The sequence below is a fragment of the Suricata suricatta genome, chromosome 5 (genome assembly GCF_006229205.1).
Source record: "Suricata suricatta isolate VVHF042 chromosome 5, meerkat_22Aug2017_6uvM2_HiC, whole genome shotgun sequence".
In the NCBI taxonomy this organism is placed as follows: domain Eukaryota; kingdom Metazoa; phylum Chordata; class Mammalia; order Carnivora; family Herpestidae; genus Suricata; species Suricata suricatta.
The window spans coordinates 130,049,854-130,062,966 of record NC_043704.1 but is presented as its reverse complement, the minus strand read 5'-3'; the positions used below and the strand labels follow the sequence as shown (position 1 = coordinate 130,062,966).

Below are 13,113 nucleotides of genomic sequence, written 5' to 3'. Positions count from 1 at the left end.
GGTTTTATTTCTGCTGCACTTTATAAAACCATTCCTTTAAGGCCAAACTATTTTTTCAGGTCTTTCTTACCCTAGCAAGGAGATATTTTGTTAATGGGACTTGCTGACTTAGACTAGGGTTATGGAACTAGCAAGTTGGTAGTTTATGGTTTTTCTTCATTTAAAGTATACTGAAATCAAGTTTATATTAAAACTTCCACCTTGCCTTCTTCTCACAGGACAATGAGAAGAGAACTCCACTGCATGCTGCTGCCTATCTTGGAGATGCAGAAATCATCGAACTGCTTATTTTATCTGGTATGTAAAACTCTGTATAATAAGAGCACATCATGCATATTTTTGTCATAATTAATATTTATCAAACCTAGTGACTGTTTCTTATTTGTTTCATAAGCTGAAACTTGCTTGTTCCTTCTACAGCTGACCTTCTATCACGTGCCAGGTCCTATTCTAGTGCATAGAGTATGTCAGAGAGCAAAACAAAGATTACTGCCCTCGTGGAGTGTGTACTCCAATAAGAAAAAACAGGCTGTAAATACAAGTAAATGTTATAGCATGTTAGAAGATAATAACTGCTATAGAAAAATAAAAAGGTAGGTCAGAATCATGAGGTGAGATGAGCAGTGTATAAGCTCAGGCATTATATAGACTATTCATAGTAGGCCTGATTGACCATAGAGTAAGTAGGAGATGATTGCAGTTCTTCAAGGGGGAGGCGATGTGGCTCAGACCAAGTGGGGTAGTGGAGCTGTTGAGGAGTGGTATGATTGTGATGTATTTTGAAAGTGATGGCAGCCAGGTGTCTACCTTTAAGTAGCTTTTATTTAACTCTTTTTGAGGGCCTTTATATTTGTAGTTTATTTTTAAATTTCTCCTAAACTGTTTTAAGACTTTATAATAAGAACTTTTGTTAGAGCTGTCTCTTATAGAATAGCTCCTCTTGTGATCACACTATCTGTAGTGAAACAGAGCTCAGAAACATTTTTGTTGTAACCGAGTTATTGTAAATTATATTTGTCGGAAAAGGATGCACTTGATTGAATTGTGCTTGTGTTGTCAAATTGCGATATACACATAATGTAATTGGAGAAATAGTATCATTCATTTATTACTTGGGAGTAAGACCACTGAGAGAAATTTTGAATGAAGATTCTAATTCAATAGCCTAAATAGAATTTTGGCATTTTATATGCTTAACGAACATTTTAAAATCTGGGTTTTATAACAAATTATATGCTTATATAGAATTAAATATAATTAAATATTGACCTAGCTAATACTCTTTTTTATTGATGTATAATTAACATACAGTGTTATGTTAGTTTAAAGTGTATTGCATACACATTACTCAGTGCTTCCCAGCTGATATTCTTATATTGGTTTCTTCATGAGTAACTTCATCACAGATGTACTTCCTTGAAGATGTCTGTTCCTCTATGAATGCTAGCTCTGGAGTTTCCAGCTTAAGTTTACTAGAGATAAGAACTGAGGAGGTACAAGGGAAAAATCATATTTCCTCTTAAGGCTTCTACTATAATAATGTGAATTGATGGGATATAGGTTTATATATAGAGTTTCTTTACAAGCATTTTCCAAGAAACAGTTTCTTTGTTCGTTAAGAAATAGGTATGCTACAAACAGTACAATTCCAAATAATTTGATGTCTAGGACTTTGGATAAGAACTCTACTGCTATGTTTCTTATTTTAACACAGGATTCTGTTCATTTACTTCTGTTTTAATGCAAAGATGTTATGACGTAAAATGGAGGGTTCTTTTTTCCACTTTTAATTTTTAACCTAGGAGAAACTTTTCAAATGTTCAATTTGACTAAATCCCTAGCTTTTTAAAGTGAACACACCAAGGATTTTTAGCTTCTTAAAGAAGGTTGACTTCCTGTCTCTGTAAGTATTATAATCAGATGAGCCTTATGAATATGATAATATCAGATGTCAGCTTTGAAACCAACATATGAGAGGATGCTTAATTTTTTTGAATAATTTGAATAGAAATAATGTATAAAACTAACCACCATACATGTATATAAACTATTCCAACTTGTCTTTGAAAAATACTTTTAATATTGTGTTTTATAGTTTCATGGGGTTTCATGTAATTGTATTTAGAAGGAAAAATAAAGTCATAAATGAATTTATAGTCCTAAGGATAAAAAACTACATTTTTTCATTGGATCTCAAACTGTATTGTTTCCTGCTCCAAATTTCTTTTGCCTTCAATTTCTACTCCCCTTTTGCCCATTCTGCTCTAATACCACTGGCTTTCCATTCTGGATCTTTGAACTGCTGCTTCTTTAACCTCAAACTCTATTTTCTCAAATAGCCACATGACTTGTTCCTTTACTCACCTTTTCATGTACTTGCTCACTGGTACCCCCTCGATGAACTGGCCCCTGATCACTGCCACTACCGCCTCCATCCTTTGTCTCGCCTCTGTGTTATCTTTATTTCCTGGTACTAATAAGTACCTTTAAATTTTTTTCTGATATCCTTTTAAAATTTTGCTACTTGTTTTCTATCATTCTCTCCTTATTAGAATGTAAACTCCAAGGAAGGATAGATTTATTTGGCTTTGCTTTCTAACATATTTATTCCCAATACATACAATAGTTTTGAATACTTGTTGAATTAATGTGTGGTTATAGGAATATAAGTTTAGGCTCTTCACATTTTGGTCTCAGTTCCCCAGGCCTTTAGTGGAAGTGAGAATGGGAGAGGTGGAAATGAGGTAGGAATGTGGGACTGCAGGGATTCAGGTGAGTGGAAAAGGAAAGAATGTAAATGATTTGTTTCCTTTGGGTGCAACTCAAGCTCTTCCTTAGACTTTGTTTCTTTTCAGACAACCACCTAGGCTCTAAGAAAAATAAATAAAAACTTACTTGGATCTGGAATGAAATCCAAGGCTAAATTTCTACTAAACCAGAACCTCCATTTTCTACTTACAAATGACAAAGTAGTAAATGAACCAAGCTCTGTGTTGCCAGGAGAAGCACGGCAAATAGTTCAAAGAGCATAGGTTCTGTGGCCAGATAGATTTAAGTGCAAATCTTAGTCCTACCTCTTAGTACCTTTGTGAACTTTGGGAAGTTATTTAATCTCTCAGCCTTAACTTCCTCTTCTGAAAGTGGAAATAATATAAATTTTATAGGTATGAAGCAAATGTTGTTAAGATACCTAGAAAAAGTTCTGGGACGCCTAGGTGGCTCAGTCGGTTAAGTGTCTGGCTTCGGCTCAGGTCATGATCTCACGGTCCGTGGGTTTGAGACCCACGTCAGGCTGTGTGCTGATAGCTAGCTCAGAGCCTTAACCTGTTTCAAATTCTGTGTCTCCCTCTCGCTCTGACCCTCCCCTGCTTGTGCTGTCTCTGTCTCTCAAAAATAAGTAAAAAACACAAAAAATTTAAAAAAAATAGAAAGAAAAAGTTCCTGGTACATCATAGATACTTAAAATTTGGGCTGTTATTTTTTAAGTTTGTTTGTTTGTTTGTTTATTTATTTATTTATTTATTTATTTATTTATTTAGAGAATATCCCAAGCAGGCTCTGTACTGTCCATGTGGAACCTGATCCTGATGCGGGGCTTGAACTCACAAACTGAGACCATGACCTGAGTTGAAAGCAATTTGAATGCCTAACTGACTGAGCCACATAATAATAATAATAAGCCCCTGGGTTATTATCTTTTATGCACCCCTTCTTTCTACTTGGTCCTGCCATATATCAGGCATTACCTTTCTTGTGACTTTTAGATATAGTCTCCTAAAAATTCTCCTCTCCCCATTGTGAAATCCACTCACATTCTGAAATGATTAACTGGAGGAGTGACTTGTCTATGAGGGGAATATGAACAAGAGTTTATTTCCACAACTGAGGAAGACAAAGGTTGAAACAAAATAGACTCTATACAGAGTAGTCTTACTCAACTAATTCTAGAATTAAAAAAAAAAAACAACCTTTAAAACTATGCAGAAGAGATACCATGTTACTGAACAACCAGTGAGTCAATAAAAGAAATAAAAGAGCAAAAAATGTCTTGAGATGAATGAAAATGGAAAATAACATACCAAAACTTTTGAGGTGTAACAAAAGCAATTCTAAGGGGGAAAGTTCATAGCAATAATTGCCTGCATTAAGAAAAAAGAAAGAAATCTGTATTTGTAGATGACATGATATATATATATATATATATATATATATATATAAAACTGTAGACTTCACCAAAAAAACTGTTAGAACTAATAAATTCAGTAAAGTTTCAGGATATAAAATCAGTATACATAAATCTGTTGTGTTTCTTTTTATACATTGGTAATGCACTATCAGAAAGAGAAATTAAGAAAATAGTCCCATTAAAAAGATGTACAGTGCATTAAAAAGAGTAAAATAGGTAGGAATAAATCTAATCAAGGAGGTAAAAGATTTGTGTGCTGAAAACAAATAAGACCTTGCTGGAAAAAATTGAAGAAGATAAAAATAAATGGAAAGATATTCCATGCTCATGGATTAGAAGAATTAAAATTGTTAAATACACTACCCAAACAATCTACAGATTCAGTGTAGTCCTTATCAAAATTCCAATGGCATTGGGACAGCAGTAGAAAAAACAGTACTGAAATTTGTATGGAACCACAAAGATACCAAATAATCCAGATGATCTTTGAAAAGAAGAACAAAGCTAAGGGCATCACATTTTCTGATTTCAAACTATATCACAAAGCTGTAGTAACCAAACCAGTATGGTATTGGCATAAAAATAGACACATAGATCAATGGAACAAAAAGAGAGCCCAGCACCAAACCCATGTATATATAATTTATGACAAAGCCAGAAATACGCAATGGATTAAGGGCAATCTTTTCAATAAGTGGTGTTGGGAACGCTGAACAGTCACATGCAAAAAAATGAAACTTTACCACTGTCTTATACCATATACAAAACTCAACTAAGAATGGCTTAATGACTTGAATGTAAGACCTGAAACCAAAAACTTCTAGAAGAAATCATAGGGAGTAATTTTCTTGACCTCAGTCTTGGCAGTGATTTTTTGGATTGGACACCAAAAGCAGAAATACGAAGCAGGGACTACATTGAACTAAAAGGTTTCATTCAGTACAGCGAAGGAAAACAACAAATTGAGAAGGCAACCTACAGAATGAGACAAAATATTTAAAATTCTATCTCACATAAGGAATTGATATCCAAAATATAGAAAACTCACACAAATCTATAGCAAAACAATCTAATTAAATCTTGGGCAAAGGAAATGGAAAGACATTTTTCCGAAGGAGACATACATATGGCCATGAGATGCATGAAAAGATGCTCAACATCACTGTTCATCAGGGAAATGCAAAGCAAAACCACAGTGACGTATCATCTCACACTTGTTCCAGTGGTTTTTATGAAAGAGATGAGATAAAAAGTTTTGGCAAGAATGTAAAGAAAAGGGAACCTTTGTGTACTATTGGTAAGAGTGTAAATTGGTATAGCTACCATGGAAAATAGTATGACGGTTCCTCAAAACACTAAAAATGGAACTACCATAGGGTCCAGCAATTCCACTTCTGAGTGTATATCCAAAGGAAATGAAATCATTATCTAGAAGAGATATCTGTACTCGCATGTTAATGGCAGCATTATTCTCAGTAACCAAGACATGGAAACAACCTAAGTGTCTGTCAATGGATGGATAAAGAAGTCGTGTGTATGTGTACACTGGAATATTCTCCAGCCATAAAAAAGATATCTTGTCAGTGTTCCAGCAACATGGATGGACCTTGAGAACATTATACTAAATGAAATAAGTTAGAGAAAGAAGTAATGCATGTTCTCAGTTATATGTGGAATCTGAAAAAAGTGAACTCAGAAACAGAAGAGCTTGGTGGTTGCCAGGGTTGGGGGAAATGAGTATAGGCAGCCAAAAGGTAGAAACTACTAGTTATAAGATAAGTTCTGAGGATGTAATATATAGCATGTTGACTATAGTAAACAATAATGTATATTTGAAAGTTACTAGGAGAGTAGATTGTCAAAATTCTTGTCACAAAAAATTTCTTAACCTTTTGAGGTGATGTAACTTATTGTAATTTTTTCACAATATACATTTCAAATCATTATGTTGTATATTTTAAACTAATACATTGTTGTTATGTCGATTATATCTCAATAAAACTGAGGAAAAAATGAATATTGCTCAGAACAGTAGTCTTCAAATAGTATACTTTAAGTCTACAAAAGTAGACTTAAGTTCTTGTAGTGGTGTATTAAGGGTTCTACTTAAATATGGTGAAAGTTGTGATTGTTGAGCCCCAGGTTAGACCCTGATTTCCATACCCTTGATTTCAGTATATGTGCTGCTGAAGTGAGCACCCATACCCTTCATTTCAAATTCTGTGTCCATCAAACAACTTTATAATCATATTGAATGAATTTTAATAAGTTTACTTAGAAATTACAAATGAAACTAGGTGTTTGACTTGATTGAGCCTCTGTAAACAAAGAGGAGAAGGAAATACATGGAGAGGAGAATTAGGCAACAAAAGTAGGCTAATTTGTTCATGTTGGCAATGAAAACTGTTAGTGTAGAAAGTTTAGGGCAGATTGCTCCTGCCTTTCATGTTATAATAATTAGTGACATTTTACAGTTGTAATGGTGGGGGGATGGGCATTAAGGGGGGCACTTTTTTGGATAAGCACTGGGTATCATATATAAGAGATGAATCACTGGGTTCTACTCCTGAAGCCAAGACTACAGTGTATGTTAACTAAGTTGAATTTAAATTTTAAAAAATTATAATCTTAAGAAAATTAATGTGAAATAATCCTTATTAGCTCTTGCATTATACCAAAGTCATGATATACTTCAGTAAAAACAATAATAAATACATTAATTTTGTATTATAAAAACTACTTTGGTGTTGATGGCAAGGTTACTTGTTGCTATAGTATTTCTCTGAAATGAAAAATGCAGATAAAAAGGTTGACATCAACCTATAATCCTGTCCTTCCATGTTCATGTTTGGGTTTTGATTGTTTTTCTTTTTCTTTTTTTTTTTTTTTTAATAGTTTATTGTCAAATTGGTTTCCATACAACACCCAGTGCTCAGGTTTTGATTGTTTTTCAACTTGTTATGGTGGGAAGTAGGAAACTGTCCTCTAATTTGTTTTGCTTTTGTATTTTCATTGTCAAGAATTATGACTACATTCTATTTTGTAATCAAAATTCCCACTGTTTTCACACACATACCCAGTCCTTATCCATTGCTTCTCTAGCCCCAGCTTTTTTATTTTTATACTTATCTTGCTTGTATAGACATCATCATCAAGTTGTTGGGGGGTGGGTTTTTTTTTTTTAATTTTCAATAAGAGTTCATTCTTATTTATTTTGGACTGTTGCCTTTCTTATTTAACTGAAAGGTAGATTGGCTAGTTACAAAATTCTTGTTTCATGCTTTCCCCTCTCAACTTTATAGATGTTACTCCAGTGTCTTCTAGCATTAAATGGAAGTCTTGGATCAGGCTCTTCTCTTTTCCATTTCCATTCCTCCATACCACCCTGCACCATCATGGTCACTTCTCTTTTGCCTGGATGCCTGTAGGATTCAGTTCTTTATCCCTAAAATTCAGTACTAACTTACCCAGGCTAAATCTGTTGATTTTGCTGGGAAATAATGCAATTTTATTTGTATATATAATAATGCAAAATTATTTGTTGGGGAAATAATGCTTTCTTGTTCTGAAACTTAAATTTTTGTTTTCAAGTTTATTTTATGTTGAGAGAGTGAGCAGGGGAAGGGCAAAGAGGGAAACAGAATCCCAAGCAAGCTCTGTGATATCAGTGCAGAGTCCAGTGCAGGGCTCCAACTCACGAACTGTGAGATCATGACCTGAGCCAAAATCAAGAGTCGGACCTCTAACCGACTGAGCCACCCACAGTGGCTGAAATTTCGATTTTTATTTCATGTTTATCATCCATTGAGTCTTTGAATATTTTATTTCTATGTTTTTCTCTCCATAAATGTTTCTACCATATAATTTTCTATGAGCTTTTCTCTGGTTGTAATTTTTTCTTCTCCTTTTAGTTTTAGGTTATTGCCTTATTTAGGTCATTGTCCTTCATTCATGCATCAAATATTTAATGAGCGTGTCTGTGTATCAGGCACCATTCTAGGTGTTGTGGGTAGAGCAGTAAATAAAATAGATTGAAGTTCCAGCCTTCATGGAGTTTATGATTTGATGAAGGAGATAGTAACAAGTTAATACCTATAGCTTGTCTTGTAGTGATAATTGCTGTGAGAAGATTAAAGCAATAGTATGTTGGGTGGGCATCAGTTGTTTTATATTAGGTTGTTAGGAAAGGATTCAGTGTTACATGACATTTGAGCAGATAAATGAAGGAGATGAGGAAGCAAACCTTGTACACCATGCAGATATTTAGAGGAAACGGAGAGAACAAGAGCAAATACACTGAGGGGTGGCATGTTTGGAGGCCAGTGCCAAAAACAGTAGGAGAAGAAGTAGAAGAGGTAGCAAGATTCCAGATCATGTGTGGCCTCGTAGGCTTTGGCAAAGACTTGGTTTGGCCCTTAAAGTAAGGTGGAAAACCAAGGGAAAATTTTGAGGGAAGTGACCTGGTCTGACTTGAGTTTTTGGCTGTGGTTTGGATTCCTGGCTGTGTGTTAAATCATGTTTTGCCTTTTGTTATTTCTAGGCTTTTATCTGTGATTGTCTTATTTTCCTTTTTTCTTTCCTGATTTCTGCCAGTCATCTCTTTGTACTGTATTTCCTCTATCTTGGAATTCTTAAGGTCTCGCTTCAGAGCTTACTTTCTCTGAAGTTGTGTATAAAGAGTAGTTTGTAGATTCATCCTCTCCTTTCCTGGGATAATTTCTTTCAGATATACCAATTGACTGTTCACTCAGTTTATTCTGCTCCCATATATTTTCCTTCATGTCCTATGCTGCATCCTTACATATCTTTGAAGAATATTCTTCTCTCCAAAACAGCTATTTGCTAATGAATAGAGTAGAGAGGGGCAAAAAGTGAGTACCCGTTAAGTTTGTCTGTTCCAGTAGCTCTCACACTAACAGGGTTTTCTTTCAGTCTAGCAGAGGAGCTTCCTTCAGTTCTTTGTGTACTTCGTGTCGTTAGCTCCTTAGATCATAGGTTCTTAGGTAGTCATCTGCGGGTGTTTGGATCATACCCTCCATCTTCATTTGGGCCCAAAATAGTAAAGATACCTGGTTCATTCTCTTTTAGAACTGCCCCACTTTGTTCTTCTGTATTGTCAAGTTAGAGTTCTATGAATTATCCATATAGCTGTAGATCACCTAAAAGATTGTTAGAAAGGGATTCTGGGACACAGCTGAGAAAAAAGGATAGATGGACATGCACACAAACACATTCTTTTAGAAGACTCAGTCGTCTTCCCAAAATCCTAAGAAGCTTCACTTGATTTGGTATCCTTCCTCATTTTGGTATAGCTTTCACTGTATTTGGTAGAAATTTACATAGTCTGGTTTGCAGATGCATCTGTTTTCTTGTATTGAGGATGGTGTTTCTTCACATTCTCTTTTATATTTTGGTGAGGTTTTTAGTTTTTAAGAGCAAAACTACAGACTCTTTAACTTGCAGTCCAGAACTAAATTCATTGGAAAACATGTATTTATACATGATGCACCTCCCAAGATTTTGGATGAGGGGTATCATTCTTGACATGTTATATGTAATCAAACAAGTGAATCCTTCTGTAGAATCTATAGTAACACTGGAGTCTGGTGGAATTAATTTCACAGTTATTATTGATTGGAGTAAAATAATCTGAGGAAACTGCGTGCTTACTACCTCAAGTACTATTCTAAATTTACTTCTTCATACTTAACTCTGTGAAGGTATTATTATAGAGAGGGAGACTAAGGTATTTAGATTTAATAATTGGCCAAAAACTACTCTGCTATATAGTTTTGCTTCCCTCTTCACTCTACCCCCTACCCCCTGTGCACTGACTAAGCAAAATTTGTCTAGATAATTATTTATAGTAAAGAACCTCTGTTTTAAGGACTAAATTTTCCGGCTCTGAAGAATATATACTTTTATGGCAGCTATTCATTTAATGCTTGTATTTAAAACCATAGGTTTGGCAGTACCTCAGACTGTTCTGGTGTGTGATTGATTGGTCAAATATTATGTTTCTGGTATTAGGAATTATACCTAAAGTATGTGACCCTTGAAAACCTTCATTGCTGGTATATTAGTTTGCTAGGGCTGTTATTAAAAAGTACCACAAGTTGAGTGACTTGAACAGCAGAAACTTATTTTTTCATAATTTCTGGAGGTTAGAAGTCTGAGGTCAAGGTGTTGGGGCATTATTCATTATGAGGCTGTGAAGGAACCATCTGTTCTAGGCCTCTCCCTGTGGCTTATAGACGACCATTTCTCTTTGTATCATCTGTCTGTATATGTCTGAGCCCACATTTCTTCTGCTTGTAAGGGTACTAGTCATATTGGTTTAGAGCCCACCCTAATAACTTCATTTTAACTTATCTCTGAAGAGACCCTATTTTCAAATAAGTTCTCATTCTGAGGTGCTGGGTTTCGGACTTCAACATACGAATTTGGGAACAGTGGAGGGGACCCAATTCAACCCACAGTATCTGGTGTGTCCACAGTACCATCTTAAATGATACAGTGCAGCAGCTCTTAGTTTTCCATGTTGTTTTTTGTTTGTTTGTTTTTTAGCATTGCAAGTGGAAAAGTGGAAATGTAATTGTTTTTTGCTTATTCCACTCCCTTTCTGAAAACAGAATCTGAAGGTTTTGCCACTGCTTATGGTAGGCAGCCAAAGGAAAGCATTATTTCCAGTTTGAGAAGAGTAATGAAAGTGTTTGGCTCCTGGCCCAGCTCGCTGGATTTGGATTGTCTCCTCTGAGGCTTAGGAGCAGAAAAGGGAATTATTCTCCGCAAGGAGAAGTTTGAGACAATTATTAGTGGGACTACTTACAATAATTATAATCACCTTGAAAATAGAAATAATTTTAATAATATCTACTATCAAGTACTTAGCCTAGCTCAGAGGTCAATAGACTTTTTTGTAAAGGGCCAGCAGACATCTGGCAACTACTTAATTCTATTCCTATAATGTGAAAGCTGCATGGCTGTCGCTGTATTGCAGTAAAACTTTTATTTACAAAATAGGTGGATGACAATCTGTGGGTTCTAATTTGAGGACACCCTGGTATAGATTATGAAGATGCTAGATCATTTACGTACTGTTAATGTAGAGCAAGTTACTTAATAAATATAAGATAATTTATTCTGGGTACCTATTTCAAAATAGGATAGAATGTTGTAACTGGAAATGGATCATACAGATCACTTAGCACAACCCTTGTTTTGCTGATAATAGTTTCAAAACTCAAAGAATTGGCAGATCTTGTTGATTGATTAGATTAGGGAGAGAGCAGATGAGTTGAGACCTAGAGTCAAGTGGGATGCTCCTGATTTGAATTCCTGACTCGTGGAACCCACTTTGCAGAAACAGATTCCCTGTGTTGTTTCAACCTGGGGCCCATCCTTTCTCGCCCTCTACCCCACCCTCCATATACACAGCAAGGCACAGGAGACAGGGATTATGATGAACAACATGAAGGTCTGGGTTGTGGGGAACAGCCCGAGGTCACACAGCCTGCTGGTTACAGAGCTGTTATTAGATCACAGGTCCTGCTCCTGGGCTTTTTCCACTAACCCCTGACTGTCTCTTCACAAGTCCAGACCTCTCTTCAAGCTGTATTGTTGTCTAGAGCTCAGAAGAGACTGATGTAAGTAAATCAGATTTTTAATTTATTTTTAATTATTTTCTTGTTTATCTTCCAGTGAGCTAAACATTTGCTTAATTCTGGAATTCTTACCTTAATATTTTCTTTCATAAACTGTCAGAGTATATTTTTATATGTATGAATTATTAAATGAAAAGACTGCTTGAAAGAAAGCTGGTTATCTGAATTTTTTATATAATCATTAACTGTGGTATTAAATGGATACAACCTGTTTTGGTTACATTGCAGTTATTTTTTGCTTGCTGGTTTTCTTTTTTGCTTTTAACATTTCAGAAATCTAATCACATTTCTACTCTGGAAAGATGGATCCAAGTTCAGATATTTGACATGGCATATGTGCTGGCTGCTTATTTGTCATCTTAAGGGAAAGCTCATATATTCCTCTTATATGTGGTTTGAGGAGGGGAAAGGGAATTTTAGTAAAGATAGTATTTGATATACAATTGGACGTAGCTGTCTTGGATTTAATGAAATGTGCTTCTTGCACTGAGAGATTTTCTGTAAATGTTGGTTTGCTAAGTAGTCAGTAGGTAATAGCATTCTTAAATTCCTGTCTTAATTTTCTTCAGTTCCTCAGCAGTGCTTCTTCTTGCCTGAGGGTCTCCCAGTAACCTAAATTCAACAATTGGGATGGAGCTGCTGTTTTATATTCTCTTCTGTTTTGATGATTAGGAAATAGTAAAGAAATTAATCCTTCCTTGGTGATTTAGAAACCAGATATTATACTCTGCCATGTTTAGAGTATGTGATGACACTAGAGGTGTTAGATTTTTATTTTCTCTTTTTGAAGGCTATTTTATGTTTTAAGTTAATACGATTTTTTTCTCTGTCTCCATCTTCCTTGTTAGCCATTGTGACTGGTTTTCAGCTGTTAGACTAGTAAACTTTACTCTAGGGATATCTTTTCCATTAGTGGAATGACTTTGTAGTTTGTGTTTATGAATATATAATTTTGGAGCCATCTGTGTAGAACAGAAGTCTGGTTACCTTCACAATTCACATAAAATGATCTCTGGGAGCCCAGCCATCTGAAGTGTACCGCCATGTTTGTTTCTCTTACTCCATTTTCATTTTATAGCCAACTGCTGTTCTTAAAACAGGCATTGCTATGCCATATTTGCCTGTTAATATGTACAGCGCATACTAATTAATGGATGTGGGCAGGAGAGATATTTGTTCTGTTGGTGTCCTTAGAAATAGTTCAACCATTTCTCATATACTTGACCTTTAATTTCCAAGGAACTAAAACGCTTGATTAATGCT

The 13,113-nt window shown here is 35.2% G+C and overlaps 1 protein-coding gene across 3 annotated transcripts in view; it reads left to right on the top strand.

The window, feature by feature from the left end:
• Positions 1-13,113, top strand: part of ANKRD28 (ankyrin repeat domain 28) — a 158,602-nt gene that overhangs the window by 70,184 nt on the left and 75,305 nt on the right. For all 3 annotated transcript variants that reach the window (XM_029940315.1, XM_029940314.1, XM_029940316.1), the window contains one exon: positions 219-297. In XM_029940315.1, coding sequence (XP_029796175.1) covers positions 219-297 — 79 coding nt within the window. The remainder of the gene's footprint in view (positions 1-218; positions 298-13,113) is intronic.